Below are 23,860 nucleotides of genomic sequence, written 5' to 3' on the forward strand. Positions count from 1 at the left end.
TGAAATCCATATTGCAGTATGGATTTTCTTTGAGGGGAAGAGGATGTCTTCAGGACCCACGCAGTATTTTCCAGCCCTGGTTTGACATGCCCCTAGTATGTCTCCACTTATCTCAGCAAGGATCAGCAAAATTCTCAAGAACATAACTTTGGTAAGATACTTTTATTATAGCTTAAAAATTTTATAGTAATTTTATGGTTCACAGAATGGGCCTGTCCACTTATTTGCAGGCACAGCTACCTCCCAATGGGACCAACGAGGACCACAGAGCTTGCCACTCATTAGCAATGACGCTGGACCAGTTACCTAATTTTGGTTTTCTCAACTATCAAGTTGTAAGAAGAATCCCTATCTATTTATTGCTGTTTTATTAGACATAAATGACTTTTTATATAGGCCACTGTGTGGCTACAAACTGACTTATTCACACATCTATTACGAAATAATTGAATAAACCTGTCTTAAAACCTCTGACATATAAATGGGATGTGGCTGGAGCTTTTGACACAGATACTGAAATTGTTGAGGCAAACGGACTTTGGGGAATGTAATTTTCTACCTAAAACCTAGCACCTACCATGTACAACCATGTTAAAGATTTTTCCTGAATATAGCCCCATGGAGCCTCATGAAAACCTTAGAGGCATATGTTACAGATGAGGAAGCTGAATCATGAAAAACCTTTAGCAATTGTCTGTCTCCTGCTGCTCCTGAGTTGTGGGTAGACTGTGGGGCCACTAAACAGGGTTTATTTACACAGAGCTCTACCTCCTCTCAGCCTCCTCCCTGGCCACTCACCCCCATTAAGGAGAAAACCTAACTCTCTAGAACCAAATTTGACTATAAAATTCAGAAAATTTAGGTCTAGAGACCAGCACAGACCCTGCCTACAGCCCTCAGAATTGCTCTCTGACTCCACTATAAGCTAGAGGTATGTCCCACTGGGGAAAGCCCCCTCCTGCTGGGCTGGGGGCTTGGAACCCCTCTAGAGGCACTAGCTCTCTGTATCACATCACTCCAGGCCCCCAGGCACATAGACAGTTACTTGTTCATTTGCTGGAGCCCATGTTCCCTTATAAATACTCAAATCTAGGTAATCTGTGAACACAGAATAAACAAAAATGCAAAACAAGAACTCTTCCACTGTTTCTTTGGCCAACTTTCTAAGAATAGTTTAAATACCAGTTTTGTAAGAGGTAGGAAATTCTGAAGAACAAAATGTCTGCTTTTAAAAATCTACCTTGAGCAATGTGAAAGGAATCACCAATTATGTTGAAGAAATATCCTGCTAAGTTTAATAACCAAGGTCTAAGATTTAAGGTTATGATGAGGAAGGAAACGGCATTGAATCCATCATTAAACTGTGGGTCTGATACTTGTGATTAAGATTAGTCGCAAAGCTACTTACACACACGCAGACATACACACACAGTCACTCAAGATACAATATAAAAAGAAACAGAATTCTGAAAAGTAAGACAGCAATGAGAAGCAAAGACAAGAATAGCTACATTTCCCACAAACTCATCTAGCAAGGGTCATACTACTGACTGGAAAGGATGAATGAATGGAGAAGTGTTCTGATTGAATAATTGAAAAAAATATAGGATGGGGCTGCATACCCTTTCATCTATCTGCACACCCATCCATTTACCCTTGAAAGAACTAACTAGAACTAAGCACATTCACAAATCCACACAGGAGGCGGTGCTTCATATGGATGTAAACTGAAGCTAGTATGTTCTCAAGCCACCTTGCTCAGTGGCAGCTAGTATTGAAGAAGGCATCTGCAGATGTGACACCAAGTATATGGAGTCTCATGCAAGAAGAAATTGAAAAGGAATGACCTGAAGTCCTGTTAATTATAATACTCTGCTGCTCATTCCAGGGCAGAATTGTATGGTAAAGAAATATAGAGAAGCCCCTGGGAAACTGAGCCAGGGAGACCCACAACCACCTGTGCCCCACAAACCCAGCTTCATGCCTCCTGAAAATTGCATTTTGCTTTGGCCTTCTATGCATGTCTGAACTTCACGGTTAATTTTTAGTGGTCAGGCTTAATAATCAAAAATGCTGAATTACTTACCATCAAAAGCGAGAGAGAAAACACTGCATCCAGGATAATCTCAGAGATCTAAGTAAGGTGTGCTGTGCTATAAATAACAGCAGCATCTATTTGTTTCCATCTGCCAGGGCATGGAAAAAATTGAGTATTTTTTTAAGACTTGCTCTTACAAAACAACTAGCAGGTGCTTAATAGGTAAGACGAAAAGGATATGAATGAGATCTTCATCATGGCTGTGGATTGCTGTGTGAAGCTGATCTTCTAAGTACAGTAACTTCTTGTCTATGGCTTCACATTTTTCTCCAAGTTCTGCAGAAAGGATGCAAGATTCCTGGCCAGAGAAAAAGAAAAAGATCATTTGTAAACTATAGACTTTTTTGGGTCTATGAGACATCTGAACTTTCCCCAGCAGTACCCAGAGGGAAGATTTCCCAACAGAGCCCTCCGGGCTTCTGCACACCAGGAGAATCATGCCAGAACCTTTGTCTTCCTTGGAGGTCATTCTCGAGAAGACATGAACTGATTTCAGGTTATTACTAAATAACGAGCTCCACAGATGACCTCCCTTATCTGGTCATCTCAAAGTGCTATTTCCAGGATGTCAACTCCTAACATTGAATTATCAAAGGGGAAGCCTGAGTCTCCCAGCTGCATCTGTGGACAGATGTAATAGGAATTCGAAACAAGAGTCAAGCTGTGGCAAATCACAGGAGCAACCTGGTTGAGCTGTAGGAACACAGCTACTCCTTGAGGGGCACAGTAATCCAATGGGGCACTGGACATGGTTTACACACTAGTCACAGGGCCTAAAAGTTAGAAAATTAGGAAGACTTTAAGTGCCATGAGGTATGTATTCTATATACAGCTGCTGCTGCCACCACCACAGGTATTAATCTGTTCTCCCTATCACCAGAGAAGAAACCCTCAGAAGACCAGGGCTGCTGAATGGCAGGCCCCAAAAGAGCAAGATGGATGGTGGCCTGCTCCCTGTGGTCCAGAGCCCCTGACATATGGCAGGCATGGGATATCCACTGATTCCATGAATGAATATCTGAGTCTTAGAGCTCCTTCCTTCTCAGATGCTTCCCTTTCAAACTTAGATCCCACCCATGAACCCAAAAAGTGTCTTCTATATCTCACTTTACAGCACAAAACCACCACAGGGCAGAGTCCAAACTGCCCCTTCACAACCGGCCATGGGGCCCACTCCAGTTGTATCCCCTTTGACATGCAACCTAATTTTGGCCAACTGGATGGCCCCTTTGCCTCTGGTCACACTATTCTTCCAGCCATTCTGATACGCGTTAGGTCCTCAAAAGTGTTTGTAAAACCTCTGTTATCCATTCATCCCACACCCGCAAGCACAATAACTGGCATATAGAAGCTCACGGACTTTTAAAAGAAAAGAATAACCAAGGTCCAAAAACTGAGGAAAGGAAATAGAGAATCTTAGAACAAAGGAAAAGGAAAAACGCAGCATTATGCTTAGTGAGATAAGCCAGACAGAGAAAAATAAATATTGCATGATATCACTTCTACGTGGAATCTTAAAAAGCCAAATTTGTAGAAACAGAGCATAGAATGGTGGTTACCAGGGGCTGGGCGGAGGGGGTGGGGTGGAATGGGGATAGGTGTGGCGAGATGTTTTAAAAGGACAAACTTGCACCTAGAAGATGGGTAAGTCCTGGATATCTAATGCACAGCACAGTGATTACGGTCAACAATACTATAATATAAACCTCGAAAATCCTAGTAGACTAGATGTTAAATGTTCTAACCACAACAAAGCAAGGATAATTATGACATGATAGAGGTGTTAGCTAATGCTAGGGTGGTAATCACTATGATATATACATGTCCCAAGTCAACGTATTGTATAACTTTTTTTTTTTTTGAGAGAGAGAGAGACAGAACACACACTTGCACAGGAGCAGGGGTTGGGGGGACACTAAGGGAGGGGATGAGAGAGAATCTTAAGGCTCCACTCCCAGAGTGGAGCCCAATATGGGACTCAATCTCACTCCCCTGAGATCATGACCTGAGCCAAGATCAGGTCAAGAGTCCAACAGCTAACTGACTGAGCCACCCAGGCGCCCCAACTTCGTTGCTGTTCTATGTCAATTATATTTCAGTAAAAAACCATAATACATAAATAAATAGATAAATAGGCAGCAAAAAGCAAGCTCATTAAAATTTAACAAAAAATAAAAAATAAAAACAAATAAAGTTTAACCTAATGTAAAAGTGATTATTTTCCCAACCCTGAGTGAAAGTCTTAGAAGGTACACTAAAAAGAATTTTGCCTAAGGGAAGAATTAAGATACATATTTAGATTAAACTGTAGGGTTACTATAAAAGTTGCACTTAATACCCAACAACAACAATGAAATGCCCAAGTATAGTGATATTCACTGTTAAAAAGGCCTTAGAGATAATGAGCTATGCAATATTATAATTGGAGGCCATGAATAATCATTAAATCCAGATATGTAATTTAACATTCATTATATTACCTCCAGAATGCTTTTGAGTTTATATTCCAATTGGTCAACTATATGAGAATAGAACGGGGCTAAGGGGAACTATAAATAACTACCGCAAATATTGGAAAAGCCTTTTATACTGCAAGTAAATGTATATACAGAAGAAAAAAATTTAGTGACAGCATCAAACAATTTCAAGGACAAATGGACACAAACAAGAAGGCACGTGAAGCATGCATGAGGGTCTGCCCGTAATTGACCATGGCAGTGATGATGAGAAGACAGCAAATGTATACAAATCACATATACATCCATATATTACTGATCCTAAAAGTAATCATGTTATCATTCAACGATGCAAAATTACAGGGTGGACAAATCACACGGAAGCGGAGACAGTGGGCAATGAGCAACCCCACAGTCATGCCTGAAATACATGAGACACTAGGAGAAAGATCATCCGAAGGAAAATGACCGGTGGCAGTGAGACCACGACTCCTGCACCAAGGAGAAAAGCACAGTGTTTGGCAGAAAATACATACAGCTGAAAATACACTTGAAGAGAGGAAAAACACAGGCTCAGAACACAGAATTAAGGAATTGAAAGCACTTAAGATAGAGAGGCAAATGACTTAATCCTCACCTTCAAGCTAAAACAAATACAAATCAAAGCTGAATTGGAGAAAGAGAACTCCAAATCTAGAAAGCAGCAGCTGGGCCCTGGCTTCCTTCGAGTAGCCAAGCTGCTGTAAAGCAGAAGCACAAGTCCTCTCTCCAGACTGAGCAGCCTACAGGGCATTCACCTGGTTTTCTACATTAGCTCAGGAAGGTTTTCCTGACCAACTTTCTCCATGGCTTGTACTGAAAGTGGCCTTGGGGAGCACGCCCCTTCACCCCGTGGAGTAGTTGCAAATGAGCGTGGGATCCGGGAGCCGCACCCCCACCATGTGTCTCTCCAGTGTTCCAGTTCCAGGCCGAAAGATGTGGAGCGTTGGGGCCACCATCGCGTCCTGCTGAGACCTCCCCGCAGTGTGCTGCCTGACCTGGAGAGAGCAGCTGGAGCGCCCCTCCGAGACCGCAGGAGCCTGCATTCCTGTGGACAGTTCCAGAGCTCACAAACACCCCTATGGGCCACCACCTGCTGTTGCAGAAGAGTCCCTAGCATAGCTGGCAGGCTGGAGGCTTAGGGGACAAGATTCTATTAATGTGTCCCAGAATTCTCTGGCAGCCCTCCCGCACTGATGATGGGGGGCAAGGGTCACCAGTGGGGGCACCGAGAGGTGGCAATAATCCAAGGTTATTCATGGCTTTGCCACGAGGTCAGGGGTTCTTTCCACAAGTAAGAGGCCTCCCACATATCCCCACAATTAGATCAGGGGTAATGATGGAGCTGCCTCTAGGAAATACAAGAATGACCAGCAAGGAAAGGCTGGCTCATGTTTCTTTCCTACAAGGAGGCCCACGGCACCCCCTGGAAAATTGGCCAAGGTCTCTCCCTTGTCTTCCAGTACTCCCGGTTTGCCTTCTTGCCCTACTGCTCATTGCTTTATACTTCCTCGACCTCTGAGTTTCAGTCCATTTCTTGCTATGCCTATTGCTTTTGCTCCACCCCCAATATTTGGTCCTCCGTTGCCTTCTTATTTTGCCAATTTTCCTTCCTAGGAATGCCGGCTCCTGCACCCTCAAACAGAGAGAACTGATGACAATAAATGGAGGGGAAAAGAGGGTTGGGGAAAAGGTGAAAATTACTCATTTATGTTTTTATATTTGAAACCCCCTACCCTCTTAAACTTTGTTTAGCACTAATGTACCTTACATGATTGAAGATTCAATAAAAATTCTAAAGTTTGAAAAAAAAAACGCTGAATTAAATTCACTTAAAATATGACTTTACATACACCGCCCCCAAACATATAAGCCCGGCCTGTTTGCCTTTTAACATTATGTACAGGTTGATAGTGATTGTGTGAATTTGGGAAAGCGATTTCAGACATGTAGCAAAAACTTTAAATTATTTAAATTTAAATTATTCATAGCCTGTGATCCAGTAATTCCATTTCCTGGAATCTATCACAAAGAAATAAATTATTTTTATTAAACCTTTTAACTAAGTATGGAGAATGTTATATATGTTAAATAAAAACATATTTAATAATGCAAAAGTAATTGCATTAAAAGCATGGGAAAGAAGGAACAAAATGTCCAGCATTAAAAGGGGTAGTTAAAATAAAAGGGATAGTATATTTAATTAATTTTTAGTCATTAAAATCATTTTTAAGACAGGAATATTTAATGATCAGGCAATACACAATGGATAAAGTACTAAAATACTAACAATTATTATTTTGAGGGGTGGTGTTATAGAAGAGTTTTATGTTCTTCTCCATACTTAGTTGTATTTTCCACATCTTTAAAATATAAGAAAGAAAAAGGTTACCAAGAATACTGATTCAAACCATAATGGAAAAGTATGGAAGAAATACACCTGAATATTAAAAAAAAAAAAAAAAAACAATTTTGCAGATTAAAAAGACATAAAGTGGCAAAAAGAAACAAACTCAAAGAGCTTAAGATTCCATGACTATGAAGAAAAGATCTGTCTGGCAATCTGACACGAGGCTGTTGCCCTAATTACAGAATCTCTATAAGCTCCTGCACAAACCATTGCTTGGTGGCCCAACAGACTCTGCTCCTGAACTCCTCGTCCTGCCTGTGACCTGGGTGGGTGTTATTTGAGGAGTTGACAGCTTTACCATAGTGCTCTCACTTAGAACCTTGGGAAGAGAACTAATTTAAGATCTGACCTGAGCAGTGACTGCCGACGAAGGGCAGATTTACATATTTCTACCAACCTGGTGAAAAATTTTGCTCTGTCCAAAGGACTCCTTCCTGTCCCTAGAGGCCACAGTGGGACCAGAGTCATGGCTATAAGGTGAACACTGTTGCAGAAGTACTTAAACTAGGGACCAGGCAAAACTTCCTTGTATTTTCCATGCTATGCTCAGGTATGGCCAAGTGTATGTGTAGCCACAGGAGTACAGCCTTCCAGGACCTTGCTGCTCTGCTGTCAAGGGTCAGCTTATGACTCCTCCACCTTGAGCCTGGCTGGGCAGTTGACAATCCTTCAATGGACAAAGCATGCCAAAGGTGACATGCTTGACTTCCAAAGCCAGCTCATACTAGATGATATGTCTTCTCAGATCACTTGCCCTGGAATCTGGCCTCTATGTTGTGAGAACACCCAGAGCCCATGGACAAGCCATGTGTGAGTGTCTAGTTGAGAGCCCCAGCTAAGGCCCCTACTGACAGCCAGACATGGACAGGACTCAGCCTTCAGATGATTCCAAGCTCCATGGTGGAGTTCCAGCTTACAGTGTGGGGCAGATGGTTCTCTGCCAATTCCCCATCCAAATTCCTGACCCATAGATCCATGCATATAGTAAATGGTTGTTCTAAATCATTAAGTTGGGATGATTTGTCACACAGTCACAGTAGCCACACAGCAGACTATGCAGGTTATACCCTACACAGGATTCTGAGTAGATAGATAAGACTGTTGCAGAATGTGAGCAGGAAGTACAGTCTCACTGGTTCTTAGCTAAAGAGTCATCCTGAAGACTGACTAGATCCTGAAGCTCAATGACATGCTAATGCCCAGGCTTGTCTCAGATGGGAAGGTCTGAGCCATGCTGGGAACTGTGGCTCTGAGATGAGATGTGCGAGAAGGAGATTTTGATGAGCTGCCACGGCCACCCTCCCTGGTCCCCAGATCTCTGGTTTCTGGTCAAATGTGCAGGCAGGCCTATGAAACAGTGCGGATATTCTGAGCAGTATATTTACTTGCAATAAGACTAACATGGCCCCACTTCCTTCTACCTTTGGGAGAAATGACTCTTCAGTAGACACTCAGCACAGCAAGTGCTTCCACCACCAGAGGTCCCAATAACAGACCAGTGGTTATTTGTTTGATATCTCACACTCTCCTGGAGTCTATGGGATAAAGGGCAATACTGCTGCACTATTTATATGGTTGTGCCCTCCTGTGAAAATGAGTGTGCATACACTACAGTCATGGGATGGTAGAGTCTCTGCAGGGAGCATCAAGCGTGATTTCTCTCTTGCTTTGAGACCTCCTTTCTTGAGTGTATTCTTTTTAAGCCAATGGATTTTAGGCTTTACTAGCAGAGATGCCCTGGCAGGAAAGCAGGGGGCTTGACTGTCAACTATACCTCAACTTCTGATTTTATCCATTTCATTTGCTTAAGCCTTGATGGAAAGTTAAAAACAAGTAAACGGAACCAGAGCTATTAAAGGGTTTTGTTTGCTTGTTTGTCTTAAAAGAAAGGAAACTTCTTTCAAAGAAGTTGTCCTTCCATAAAAGTTTTGGCAGCTCCAGCATTTCTGTTTAAGCGTACTGTAAGTCAGCTATACCATTCAGGAGTCCCCAGCCTGGGATATAACTGCATGAAAATGAAGCCTCTCATCCTAACACCCACCTTGTTTCCCAGGACCTCAAGTGCAAGCATTTATAAAGGGACAGCTCCATCAGGGCCACTGAGGATGTCATGAACCCTTCCTTGAGGATCTTAATACCCAGAAGCAGAGAGAATTGGAGCTGGCAGGGGGCTTGGGAATGATCTAGTTCAATTCTTCCTTTTATACACACAGAAAGCATCTCAAAGAGTCCTGTGTCTCATTAAAGGTCACACACTGAGAAAGTGGTGGGTTGGTGTCTAAGACACAGGTCTCCCATATTTAGCAGATTCCTCCCTCTGGATCTGATTTAGCCGTGCCAAGGGGAAACACAGAAAGGGATTTTTGTTGGGCTACTCCAGGGTGGGAGGGAGGGGGGCTTCAAAATAATGACAGAAATAAATCAGAGAAGTGAACAGTGCCTGAAGATACCATCTCCTTTCCCTTGTACCCTTGGGACTCTGCGAGGTCTGCTCTGATTCCTAGACAGCTCTGCATCACTAAGGGGTTCTTCCTCCAGGATTCAGATAGATAGATATCAACTGGAGGTGATAGTGGCAGCCACCAGACAACCTGGCTTCCATGGTGAGCTGGGGATCTTGGGTCCACATGTCCATAAAACATAAGGCTGGAAGCAGAGGAAAGCAGTGAGTCACATTGGAAGGAAGCGAGTTTCAACTTTCTGAATAAGAATAGAAGAGCCTTGACCTCTCATCTCTTTTTATCACTTTGGCAGATTCCAAACTGAACATTCTCTGAACCATATCCAGCAGCTCTTCATGCACTGAGCTCCTCTTGGTTTGAAATCTGTAACATTTGCTTCCATTTTTACTCTTAAATTAAATGTGGAAAAAAAAAACTCACAAAAAAACAACATACCAAAAAAACAAAAACCCCACATGACCACATGACTGACACTTGATAATAAAAATAACACCCACTACAAAGTCACTGGTATTCCTAGCTGAAATAGAATTTTGTAGGATTTGCAATTCTGAACGGATAAAGTACAGGTTGTCTGGCATTTCAAAGTGGCTTTGAAAACTCTCCAGTAATTTGTCCCATCAGGCAGTCTCTTCAACAACTCAGATTATGACTTTTCCTTTCTGTACCTCCATTCCCTCATTTAGCCCTAGAAGTATCTTTCCTATGGGCCAGAATGAAAGAAACTTCACTGGGTAAATGGCCCCTTGGCTGAGAGTTTCCCATTCTTTGCCTGGTTAATACCATCTCTCTCTTCAAAACCAAAACCCTGCAGATTCTACTTCTTCCAGGAATGCTTCTGGATTCCTGAATCTCCTATACCACCTCGACCCTGTTAGGGCTTAAGCATGAGATTCCTTTACTGGGCACATACCGGCCTATCTCCCCCACCAGGAGGTGGCATAATGGCGTCCTGCCATTTCTGTAGCCCAGTGACTACTGCCCTTGTGGAAGCCATGCTGTTTCTCAGATTGCATTACTCATGGCATCATCTAGCTGAATTGAGAAGGGCCAGACAGGAGGGATCCAGGGCTGCCAGACAGTCTTGTGTGCTCACCACAGCGCTTTCATACAAATGCATCTTTCATGGACCTCAGAAAAAGCCCTACATCTTCCCTACTATCTCTCCACATGGCTATGATTTGGGAGCACCAACTCAGCTAGACATTATTTCAAATATAATTTCTCTAACTCACCTTATGGTCAAAATCTGTAGACTTGAAAGTTTGAGCAGAAATTTTCAGCTGTGTTGAATCAGAGCTGTTGTCAAATATCTGTCCTACCCAACAAACTCGGGACGCATGATTTAAAACAGAAAAGAGGATTTCCTTTGTTGGGCAGGATTTTCCCATTAAAATTACTTTCTACAACATTTGTTGACAAAAATTTATACTCAGATCCCAAAATGCATTCAGTGCCTAGCCAGAACAGATGCCTAAACCTCAGAGTCTGGTGACAAACCTGAATCACACACTCCATGGCTAAGGTCTCCAAGGACTTTTTTACTTAGTGATAATTCCCATAAATAAGACTAAGTCCTTGCCTGTAACATTTGGAGAATATCAATATTTAACGTTTGAAAACTAGAGCCCATACCCAAAGGGTAGGGAATATATTACATCACAGTAATTGTTTCAAAATGAGAAAATATCTGGTAACAATATCCCCTAGGCTACACCTAGAGTGATCAGGAAATCATATTGATTATTTTAATTCTGGATAGAAAATGCATGTGGAACAGGAGGCCGTATAGATTAAATTGCCAGTTAGCAGATAATGTTGCCAATTTTATTTATGAAGGGGCTCGCACACCTAACAGAGCATACATTTCCAGAAATGTTATTCATCACTGGTGATCTGCCACAAATTTGAGCAGATGGACTACACCTTGGGTTGAGTCAGTAGATCGAGAAATTCAAATAGTTGATGTTTTTAATACTATCAAAAGGAGTTCCAAAGAGAGAGGCAGTGTGATATCTGAAATGGAAAAAACCTCATAACTGAAGGAAGGATTACTGCTACAATTTAATAATTACTCTGATACAATCAACAATGACTTTTGAGGTCTATACTTTAGGTGGGAAATACACTGTGCTGGATGCTGTACTTCAAAGTCCACTCTCACCACTGCTATTCAACATAGTACTAGAAGTCCTAGCCTCAGCAATCAGGCAACAAAAAGAAATAAAAGGCATTCAAATTGGCAAAGAAGTCAAACTCTCCCTCTTTGCAGATGACATGATACTGTACATAGAAAACCCAAAAGACTCCACCCCAAGATTGCTAGAACTCATACAGCAATTTGGCCGTGTGGCAGGATACAAAATCAGTGCCCAGAAGTCAGTGGCATTTCTACACACTAACAATGAGACTGAAGAAAGAAAGAGAAATTAAGGAGTCAATCCCATTTACAATTGCACCCCAAAGCATAAGATACCTAGGAATAAACCTAACCAAAGAGGTAAAGGATTTATACCCTAAAAACTACAGAACACTTCTGAAAGAAATTGAGGAAGACACAAACATATGGAAAAATATTCCATGCTCATGGTTTGGAAGAATTAATATTGTGAAAATGTCAATGTTACCCAGGGCAATTTACACGTTTAATGCAATCCCTATCAAAACACCATGGACTTTCTTCAGAGAGTTGGAACAAATCATCTTAAGATTTGTGTGGAATCAGAGAAGACCCCGAATAGCCAGGGGAATTTTAAAAAAGAAAACCATATCTGGGGGCATCACAATGCCAGATTTCAGGTTGTACTACATAGCTGTGGTCATCAAGACAATGTGGGACTGGCACAAAACAGACACATAGATCAATGGAACAGAATGGAGAACCCAGAAGTGGACCCTCAACTTTATGGTCAACTAATATTCGATAAAGGAGGAAAGACTATCCATTGGAAGAAAGACAGTCTCTTCAATAAATGGTGCTGGGAAAATTGGACATCCACATGCAGAAGAATGAAACTGGACCATTCTCTTACACCATACACAAAGATAAACTCAAAATGGATGAAAGATCTAAATGTGAAACAAGATTCCATCAAAATCCTAGAGGAGAACACAGGCAACACCCTTTTTGAACTTGGCCACAGCAACTTCTTGCAAGATACATCCATGAAGGCAAGAGAAACAAAAGCAAAAATGAACTACTGGGACTTCATCAAGATAAGAAGCTTCTGCACAGCAAAAGATACAGTCAACAAAACTGAAAGACATATTATTCCCTACAGAATGGGAGAAGATATTTGCAAATGACGTATCAGATAAAGGCCTAGTATCCAAGATCTATAAAGAACTTATTTATTTTTTTTTAATTTTCATTTATTTATGATAGTCACAGAGAGAGAGAGAGAGAGGCAGAGACACAGGCAGAGGGAGAAGCAGGCTCCATGCACCGGGAGCCTGATGTGGGATTCGATCCCGGGTCTCCAGGATCGCGCCCTGGGCCAAAGGCAGGCGCCAAACCGCTGCGCCACCCAGGGATCCCTATAAAGAACTTATTGAACTCAACACCAAAGAAACAAACAATCCAATCATGAAATGGGCAAAAGACATGAACAGAAAGCTCACAGAGGAAAAAAAAAAAAAGAAAAAGAAATCTCACAGAGGAAGACATAGACATGGCCAATAAGCACATGAGAAAATGTTCCGCATCACTGGCCATCAGGGAAATACAATCAAAACCACAATGAGATACCACCTCACACCAGTGAGAATGGGGAAAATTAACAAGGCAGGAAACCACAAATGTTGGAGAGGATGTGGAGAAAGGGGAAACCTCTTGCACTGTTGGTGGGAATGTGAACTGGTGCAGCCACTCTGGAAAACTGTGTGGAGGTTCCTCAAAGAGTTAAAAATAGATCTGCCCTATGACCCAGCAATTGCACTTCTGGGGATTTACCCCAAAGATACAGATGCAATGAAATGCCGGGACACCTGCACCCCGATGTTTATAGCAGCAATGTCCACAATAGCCAAACTGTGGAAGGAGCCTCAGTGTCCCTTGAAAGATGAATGGATAAAGAAGATGTGGTCTATGTATACAATGGAATATTCCTCAGCCATTAGAAATGACAAATACCCACCATTTGCTTCGATGTGGATGGAACTGGAGGGTATTATGCTGAGTGAAATAAGTCAATCAGAGGACAAACATTATATGGTCTAATTCATTTGAGGAATATAAAAAATAGTGAGATGGAATAAAGGGGAAAGGAGAGAAAATGAGTGGGAAATATCAGAGAGGGAGACAGAACATGAGAGACTCCTAACTCTGGGAAAGGAACAAGGGGTGGTGGAAAGGGAGGTGGGTGGGGGGTGGGGGTGACTGGGTGACGGGCACTGAGGCGGGCACTTGATGGGATGAGCACTGGGTGTTATGCTATATATTGGCAAATTGAACTCCAATTTAAAAAAAAAGAATATATAAAAGAAATATTTTTTAAAAAGTCATCAACTGCTTTGTCCCTTTCTAAGGAACAGGATTAGGGTGGGGAGGGGAGGAAGCAGCTCCCTCTCTGGAGACCCTGCTCTTTGCTATAACCCAACCAGCTTACTTAGATCCCTATTTCCCTAGGCCATGTAATAAGGCATCCGCAGTAGTTGCCTATCCAAAAAAATATTTAATTCCTGCAGTTAAACTCACAGGCTACATAATAAAGAAAGGACAGGTGACAGAGCAGTCTTCCCTTATGGTTGGCAAGCCATCTGCATTTACGGATTACTTGAGCCTTGGCAGGATTTAAGTTTTTTCAAAAAGAAATTTTTAACTATGCACTGCATATATGCATACCTACAAAAAAAAAAAAAAATGTGACTTGAGCCTCATGATGTTTGTTCCGCTGTTAAGTTTCATTCCCTCTCCTATAGCTTGAGGTAAACCAGATGTGATTACCACCATCCATGAGCTTAGCTGATGCATTAAAGCATTTCCTTAGTTTGGTATTAAAATCACAGCCTTAAATATGTTCCTTTGGGCTGTTTTCCAAAATATTTACTTGGCAAATACATTCCCAGAATGCTATATGGTTTTCTTTTTCTTTTCTTTTTATTGTCCACAAAGAGAGTATTTATCTATGACAAACTCCTGTCCATACCACGAATAAAATCTTGCACATCTATCTGAAATAGACTTTATAAGTATCTGTCTTTCCACATAAACACTCATTCTACAGGCATTAATGCCAAAGAGCAGAAAAACATGAATTAAGACACTGAAGGCATATCTTTACTTCTCCATATAATACAAGTATTCATCCAAATACCCAAGTTATATGGCTACACCCTGAGTAAGTGGTATTTCTTTTAAAAGCATCCAGATGTGAGGGGCAAAGAAAACATTTGAAATATTTAGATGTCTTTCAGTCAGAGTAAGCAATAAATTGTCTTCAAGTATCTGTGCACTAGTTCCAGAGAAGGTGCTGAGAAACAAGTTCTAAACAGAACCATTTAACAGAACAACAACAACAAAAAAAACTGATAAAAGAAAGAATTGGCTGATAATTTGCATAAGCTAATTGGCCTATGGCTTCTGATTTACATGAAGGGCAATCTTTGAAAAGCTATATTTTATATTACAGGATCATCTAAGAGAACTTGGATTGTTTTCCTTTTGGCACACATCCAGTTGAACATCAAAGCTGAATAAGGCCAAACTCTATTAGAAACTTCAAGGAAAAACCTAGGAGTAAATAATAGTCATACCATCAGCAAGTATTTAAATAATCTCTATTTTAACACAAGCATTGAGATATGGAGGACAGTGACATCAAATCCTAAAACCCTTTTGTATAAGGAAAATGAGAAGGGAACACGGTTGGGGGGATTCCACATAAGGAGAATGTGCTCGGCAAGATGTCTGTTGCTAAGAAATGCTGAACCACAAAGAGTAAAGATGAGCCAAGAGAAAAGAATCAAATGCTAACTTTCATCTGTGTTCATTTTAGATAAAAAAAAAAATTTCATTTCTAAATATTTTTTGTAAATTGTGCAACCACAAGACTACCAGAATTACTGTTTCTTAATGCCAGTCTTTCGTCCTGGTCCTGGATGGCACCCTTCACAAGGAGAGTATCTTCACGTTCTATGGGGACCCAGCCCCTGCTGTACAGGAGGTTCCTGACTTTGACCGCCCCGGCCCCCAACAGGTGAGAGCATCAGCTGCAGCCTAGGTATGACAAGGGGCAGAGGGTCAATTCATTTTCCAGGAACGTGAAACCCTGTATTAAAAAACAAAACAAAACAAAAACAAACAAACAAAAAACACACCTCTCGGCTACTGAACCACTGCGTAGTGGTCAGATAAGCCTCCTGTTAACAAACACCCTTAAGTTAGTCCTTGCCAGCGAGGCGGTGGCGATTCTCTATTGATCACTCGGTGTTCATCAGTGAGGGACAAGGAATCTCCAAGGTAAAGAGTCTCCGAGAGCCCAAGGCTGGTTTCCTCAGAAGCACTGACCTATTTTTAATTAGTGAAAGAAATGCCACAGTTAGGCCCTGGAGCACAGAAGGTGATTCCACAATTTTCCAATGGGAGGGAAAGCGGCGCGATCAGGGGAGTCCACTTCCCTTCCTTGGGCAGGTGAGGGAGGCTGACAAGCTGACAACGTTAATTAACAGAGAAGCAGCAGGAGCCAGCTAACAGCTGATGGTGAAGCCCCCTCCAACCTACCCTGCAGCGCCGCGGGGGCTCCCGCTCTCCACCTGCGGGGGCGGGGCCAGGAGGGCGGAGCCCGGGGGCGCCCGCGCACTTCCCCCAGCCGTGGGCCGGTGTTTGTGGCTCCTCCTACACGTGCCGGTCCTGCCTGAAATTCTGATGGCACAACTTAAAGAAATACAATGGGAAGCAATGGGACGTTTGCATGAAAGAGACGTCCCGTCTCCACAGACATCAAGTTGCGAACCTTGGGAAACTCAGTAATATTTAGGAGAGAGGAGAGGGGAGCCCCAGGGAGTGGTTGTGCAGGTGCGCACTTCCCGCCCACTTTCGAGAAGCCCACTCTGGAGAGGGCAGGTGAGGCGCTGCGCTGTGGCTGAGGTTTACCCATGCAAGATGGGCCGAGCGAAAAGGAGCCGGGTTTTGGAGAGACCCGTGCCACAGAACAAAGCTGCACTGCCGGGTCGCGGCTTACTGCGAGTTTCTTTCATGGCAGGCGACACGCTGCCTATTATTCCCGCGCTGCACGACACCGCGCGGAGCTCCGGCCCTTTTCCTGGCCTCTTGCAGCCTCTTTGGTGGCAGCTACTGGCTAGGAAAGGAAGCAGCTGGAGTTAGGAGAGAGTGATCCTGTCCAGGGAACTCCGCGGGAGGGGAGCCCACTTTGTAGTAAAAACAGAAAGCACCCCAGCAGGACAGGCTGCAGACAGGAAAGAGGGAATTACGCAGGTATTACGGCCAGGACGGCGAGTACAAAAGAGCGACTTCACAGCGGAGGAAGCCGGCTCACCGATTTCCCCAGCTCCTGTCTGGCCCCCGTGCAATTTCTGCACCGTCTGTAAACCCGGGCCAACAGCAGCTGATTGTTTCCAGAGTCCGCGGAAAGGCTTGCGGGCGAGCAGCTAGCAGCCGGGAAACACAACAGGAGGAGCGATCTTGCAAATCTGAGGACGTGCAAGCTACACCTGGCCCTGAGCCCTGCTGCCCACTTCCTCCGCCGCAGCACAGCCCCAAGCACGGGACTGTGCCTCGGGGGCCCAGCTGCAAAATGGGCAGCTCGGGAGGGGGGCCGTCGGCTCCGCTCGGCTCGGCTCCGCTCGGCTCCGGGAGAGCTTTAATGAGCCACAGCACGCTCCTAGCAGGGGCGCACCTCGCGAAGGCCGCTTACGCACACAGCCGAGGCTCCGAGAATCCGGCTCCCTGTGGACCTCCGTAAGAAGTCAGCAATTTTTCATGGAGGATTTGGGTTATAAAGAAACTGCCTGCCTTCGGGCCGTCATGCTTCAATAGAGAAACCAGGGTGGGGATGGCCAGACCCAGCAGACAGTTCCAAAGTAAAACCAACTCCCAGCTGCAAAACAAATAGACACTTTAGCCACGGGATAAACACGCAAGTACCCAGACTTCAAGGACTCCCTGGAGGGGGGAGTCGGGAAAACTTAAAACACCTTTCTAAAAGAGATCCTTGATTATCGTTTCTCTGAGCCTTTGGTTGTCGAAAATACTCCATCTAAATACAAACGAGATTCTTCCTTTATTAAATCTTTCTTGTCTGGGATTATCTCCCACTCATTCATTGCTCTCTTCTGCTGCTTGATAAGAAAGTCAGGAATATATGTTTGGAAAGGTCTTAGAGATACCTGTGATTTGCCAAAAAGAGTGATAACAGACAGCCTCCTCAAAAAAAAAATTTTTTTTAAAGCTCTGCTATGTATTTTCTTAAGCCTCTATTGACTTTTAGATGCATTATTTTATTTAAATCCTTACAACCTCATGAAATAGTTTTTACTGTCATCATTTAGGGGCTGTGGGAAGGGGGCTGTTTAGCAGATGAGTAAATGCAGCCTGCAGATGGCCTAACTCGGGTCAGAGCAGAGCCTCTGAGCTTCAGGTTCCTTTGCCACACCATACATACTGTCTTCTGATAGCCCTGAGCCTAGTACCACTGATTCCAACATCGATACCCTCGCTCTTAAATAGGTGGATGTTATTTTTTTTTAAAACTGTAATCACCTTTGTGAAGTAATACACAATAAAATTTAAAAAATAAAATCTTTAAAAAAACAATAAAATTCACTCTGGTGTAAAGTTATAGATCTATGTACATAGTCATGTAACTACCACCTCAATCAAGACACGGAATGGTTTTATCACACACACACACACACACACACAAATTCCTTCATGTTGCTTTTCATGAACAATCTCTTCCCCTAAGCCCAATTCTTGGCAACAACTGATCTGTTTTTTGTTCCCATAATTTTTTCCCTTTCCCTTTCTATGTTAAGCCTGATATCTTAACATTTCTGCCACTGACAAAGGGCGTCTACCCTTCTTTGTGAATATAAACCCAGAAAAGAAATGCAGGAACAGTAAGTGGGCTGAGGCCTGGCACAGGACAGGAACACAGCAGTGAAAGCTAGCAAAATCTTTAAAATACCCTCTGTCTCCCCTATCCTGAAGAAAGCAGCAAAAAATTGTGGGAAATCCTCAGCATTTCAGTTGGTGGAGAGGAGGTGGGGGTTGGAAGCAGGGAGTGGGGGTTGGAGGTCCCAGAGCTCAGAGAAGCAGCCACTGTAGCTCTCCCGTTCTCTGGGTTACAATCTGGTCTTCCTCTTCACCAGAAACTTCAAGTATCATTCTGTGATAGGGTTCTACACTATTCATCCTTGACCCTACATTTCCTACTTTGTAGCTCTGTTTTCCTATAGTCAGATTGGCAGGTGCTTATAATCTTATGGAAGAATAATCATCCCCCAGAGAGCCTGGAGGGACGCAAGGACACAGCAAGGAAGGAAGGGAGGGACGAAGAGAGGGAAGGAAGGCGAGAAGCTCCTCCAACAGGTAGAATTTGCTGAATCAATCCTGACCTCCAGAGGGGTCCCATGCCCGAGCGGACCCCATCACACACCAGGCCTGGCTCCTGCCTGTCCTGATACTGAGCTCCAGGGAGCCTACTGTGGACAGCCAAGCCTTCCTTCAAAGCCTCTGACCCAGGGCCCACAGTATCTTCAGCCCAGGGCTGTGACCCCCCTTGCTTGGGTGGCACTTCCCTCCACATTAGAATCTTCTTTCCCATGGGCCAACTGTAACAGGTGGCGAATTTTCAATTACTCCACCAACAGAGCTGGTGGCCACCTGCAGTGTCTTGGCTAACAAAGAAGTTGAGATCATCTATAGCTCGATTTAGAGCCTAATTTATGAGGCCAGCAGGATTTCAGAGAGTGACAACAGCCTTTTTTCTCATAAGGTTATTCAATTCAAATATAGGATCAAGTATCAATTCTCCAAGCAGTCCAGAAGGCAGTGACTATAGCCCACGTTGTCAGTGAGTGTCTGCTCTGTGAAGACCGTGGTCCTACAGACACAACAGGCAGGCTTGCTTGGGTGGGCGACTTTCTGGCAAAGGCCTAGGGAGGGGACAGATCTTTTTTTTTTTTTTTTTAAGATTTTATTTATTTATTCACGAGAGAGAGGCAGAGACACAGGCAGAGGGAGAAACAGGCTCCATGCAGGGAGCCTGATGCAGAACTCGATCTCGGGACTCCGGGATCACGCCCTGGGCTGTAGGCAGGCGCTAAACTGCTGAGCCACCCAGGAATCGGGAGGGGCACATCTAATATCAAATGTAAGCCATGAACATGAAGTAACATGTTTCACCAGGCTTTTATTTCCTTTTAATTCAGAACACCTGAGTACCTGGCCAGAAAAAGAGCTCCAAAGCCTCCTGATGTGGTACTAAAATTGGAAAAAAAAAAAAGTTGCTTAGAGAACTTTCATTGAAAGGTGTCTTGTTAGGGTTGGAAGGGAAAGTGAGTGAAAGAGAAGGGGAGGTGGGGAGGGGAGTAAAGGGTGGGTGGGGGGAGTGGAGTTCTTCTCTGTTAACCTAGGTGTCAGCCTTGAAGTAAAATGTTAAATAAATCCACATTTTCATTATATATGTGATATATATATATATATATGACATGATATATATATCATAAGTCAAGTACCAGGTTTTTCTTAAAAAATGAAAATAGCATATTACAAATATCCATTATGACCTTGTCTAGGCTAAAACACACACACACATATTTGAATGTTTGATTCTAATAAATAATATATAGATAGATATTCTAATAAATAATGATATATAGATTCAAATACATAATTAAATATCACGTCATATATAATAGTATATAAATGATGATATATGGCATATATGGTATATGTGATATATATATTAATTATATACCAGATTTATATTCTAACTCTATCCATTAAATTACAACACAGAACTAAATATGTCAAAAGTGATTCTTTTTGCTCTTCTATATTTTAAACTTTCACAAAAATTCTACATTATTTTGTGTTCATATTCCAGGGTTATTAACACTGTTAAAAGTTTGTATGGTTCAGTGAATCGCCCTCCCAGTATTTACTGTTTCCATTTGGAGTGTGGCCTCAAAGTACCCCTCTGAGTAAGGCCCCTGCTGAGGCTACACAGATGGACAGACCTCTTTCTGTTCGCTGCCAGCAAAGTACAGAGCTGGGCTCAGCTGAACCTTCCAATCTTCAAAGGCTTGCAAAGGGGTCTTCTTCTCAACTTCAGAGTGGAGCCTGGGGGAGATGGCAGGAGTGGATGTACAGGCAGCTCCCCCTAAGTCATCTGTCTGCCTCTCATCTTCTGCAGATAGTATGCCCCTGGCCTGAAGCTGTAGGCCCTGGATAAGCAACTGACAAGCTTCCAAGTCAGCTTCCCACACTTTTCCAAGCAGTGGACACTTGCAGCTAAAACAGAGGGGAAACAAAGGCATGAAGATTTATTCAGTGATGTATCATCCTACCAAGTCAATAGCTTAATCTGGCTAGAAGTTAGCTAGTCATCTTACAATTAACAATTTAATTTCATATAGTGGTGAATTGTTTCAACTAGAAGGTATAGAGGGGCCAAATCTGGATATCATCAAGTTAACAGTGAAATAACTATTGGTCCTTCTTAGCTACTTGATCTGCAAAGACATCCAAGATCTGGTGTGTTTTTCCAGACTCAGTGTTCCAATATAATACAGCCACTTCTCATATCTGTGCTCCAGCCCTGCTGGCTTCCTTTGAGTCTTCAGACTTGTCCAGCTCTCCCAGCTAAATACTTTTTCATGTGCTATTTCATATGCCTAGACTGTCCCTCCCCCGCCATATTCACCTACCAATACCAATTCACCCAAGTAATGTAAATGAGTGAAGCAGTGCATGGGTAATACAAACCATAGCAACAGATATGCAGTTTCAGTGGCAGAAAGCAAGAGAGCAGAATAGACTCTGGCTAGTAGGAAGAACATATCCATCTACAGGGAGCCCTTCATCAGCTCAGGTCAACTAAAGGAGTATAGACTCAATGTTCAAAAATTTTTGATTTTTTTATGAAAAGGCAAAAATGTGGAATTTTATAGGAAAATATACATTTTTTTTTACCCATACATTCAGCTTCAGGTTGGATATTTTCTAGACATCTATCTTCCTTTTAATAACCCTTCCTTCTACTATGTCTAATCTACCATTGAACTTATCTATTGTGTTCTCAATTTTAGTTACTTTACTTTTCATATTCAATTTTCAGTTCAATAATTTACTATTCAGTTCAATAATTTTTATTTAATTTTCTTTTCAGTTCAATAATTTTTATTTAATTTTCTTTTCTACATTTCAGTTCACTGCTGAAATTATCTTCATGCTCTCTAGCTACTTAAAAATATTGTCATTACTTTAAAGCTATGTTTATAAATGATGAATTCAGAAGAAAAGAGATGGAGACAGAAACAACATTATTGAGATATTAGCTAAGGACATTAAAATCTTGACAAGGGACATCAAACTACACATTCAGAAAACATTACAATCTTAAAACAGGAAGAATCTAAGAAAAAGAAGAAATACACCTGGGCTTATCATAGTGAAACTGCTGAACACCAAAGATGAAACAAAATTCGTTAAAGCAGCCAGATTTAAAAAAAAAGCATTAACTTCAAAGGAACAATAATATGAGTGACAGAAATGGTACAAGCCAAGAGATAATAAAACAACATCTTTAAAATGATGTAAGAAAATAAGTGTCAATCTATAAATTACACAATCATTTTCAATTTCCTTCAAAAGTAAAAAAAGATATTTTCAGAGAAATAAGAACTGAAAGAATTCCTTGGCAACACATTCAGAAAAAGGAAAATTATCCCAGCTGAAAGCAAGGACATCCATAAAGAAATGAAAAACAATGAGCATAAACATGTGATTAAATCTAAGTACATTTGGATGTAAAAAACAGCAATAATTTCTTTTGTAGTCTAAAATATATGTCAAATTAAAATACATGACAACCAGTGCAAAAAGAAGGAGGGTCCTTGTGTTGTCCAGAAAGCAAAAGAGTGCTCATTTATATCAGACTTTAAAAAGTCGAAGATTTATATGCAATCTTCTATAGTAATTGTAAAATAGGTTAAAAGAATGTATAACTGACAAGCTCATACTATAGAGCATTTTAAAAATTAAATATACTTAATTGTTTAAGTATTGATTTAATAAAAGCAATAAAAGACAGGAATGAACATGATACAGATGGGGACAATGGTTAAAGTAGAAACACTTATATGCAAATATATCAAGATTTACATTAAATATAAATAGATAAATATATTTAAAAGGCAAAGATTTTAGACTAGAATAAAAAATCAAAATCTAATTATATGTTGCTTACAAAAGGCATATATTAAATATAAGGATACAAACAGATCACAAGTAAAAGGGTAAGAATGATACATTATCATGAAAGACATCATTAAATACAGTGATTGTCCTTCGTGGGAAAAGGACAGTCTTTTCAACATACTGTACTTATTTCAACTGAATATCACTATAGGAAAAAAAATCAAATCATGATTACTGGCTCACATTATACAAACATCAATTTCAGGCAGGCTGAAGATCAAAATGTGAAAGTTTATAACACTAAAACTTCTAGAAAATAATGTAGGGTAATATCTTTATGACTTCATAGTAAACAAAGGTCTTTGAAATATGAAAAGGACAAGCTGTAAAGAAAAACAAATGGTAAGTTTGACTTCAGTTATATCATGACATATATTCACCAAAAAAACACCATTGAGAGAATGAAATTATAAGCCACAGAGTGGGAGAAATTATTTGTAATGTGCATAACCAACAAAGGAATGATTTGAAAATATATGATGACTCCTACAAGTCAAAAAGAAAGAGATGGACAATGCACTTTTTAAAAAGGGCAAAGATCTGAACAGGCACTTCACAAAAGAGGGCATCTAACTGGCCAATAAGTAACTTATGAAAAGGATGCTCAACACCATTAATCATCAGGAAAATGCATATTAAACCACAATGCAATGTACTACACATCAACAAGATGGCTAAAATTTGAAAGTCTGACAATAACAAGTGTCAGAAAAGATACAGAGCTATTAGTATTCTCATACACTGATGGCGAGTCTAAACATGAATACAATGTCTTTGAAATCTCTTTGATGGATGTACTAATACCCAGCACATGTCAATCATTAAGACCTACCAATGCGACTCCTAGGTATACACTCAAGGAAATGCATTCACTGTCAATTCTCATATTCATAGTAGCTATATTCTATAAAGTCACCATGAGCACCAAACTAGCCAATACTGAACGGTGCT

At 41.6% G+C, this 23,860-nt stretch overlaps 1 protein-coding gene, 1 long non-coding RNA gene and 1 pseudogene across 4 annotated transcripts in view; 1 reads left to right on the top strand and 2 right to left on the bottom strand.

Annotated features, from left to right (window-relative positions):
* DISC1 (DISC1 scaffold protein) overlaps positions 1-23,860 on the bottom strand; it is a 351,152-nt gene that overhangs the window by 11,367 nt on the left and 315,925 nt on the right. The window contains exons 11-12 of one of the 3 annotated variants that reach the window (XM_049108923.1): positions 20,668-20,941; positions 2,278-2,396 (exon numbers count right to left, since the gene is read on the bottom strand). In XM_049108923.1, coding sequence (XP_048964880.1) covers positions 2,278-2,396; positions 20,668-20,941 — 393 coding nt within the window. Of the gene's footprint in view, positions 1-2,277; positions 2,397-20,667; positions 20,942-23,860 lie in introns of those variants that run through there. The other 2 variants (XR_007410095.1, XR_007410097.1) reach the window with 2 other exon arrangements.
* On the top strand, positions 5,400-6,248 carry LOC118354487 (proline-rich protein 32-like; annotated as a pseudogene).
* On the bottom strand, positions 15,521-20,068 carry LOC125754940 (uncharacterized). The gene is made up of 4 exons (XR_007410098.1): positions 16,962-20,068; positions 16,187-16,763; positions 15,784-15,973; positions 15,521-15,682 (listed from the first exon to the last, which is right to left on the bottom strand). It is a non-coding gene; the product is annotated as an uncharacterized LOC125754940 (long non-coding RNA).

The sequence above is a fragment of the Canis lupus genome, chromosome 4 (assembly GCF_003254725.2).
Source record: "Canis lupus dingo isolate Sandy chromosome 4, ASM325472v2, whole genome shotgun sequence".
Classification (NCBI taxonomy): Eukaryota; Metazoa; Chordata; class Mammalia; order Carnivora; family Canidae; genus Canis; species Canis lupus.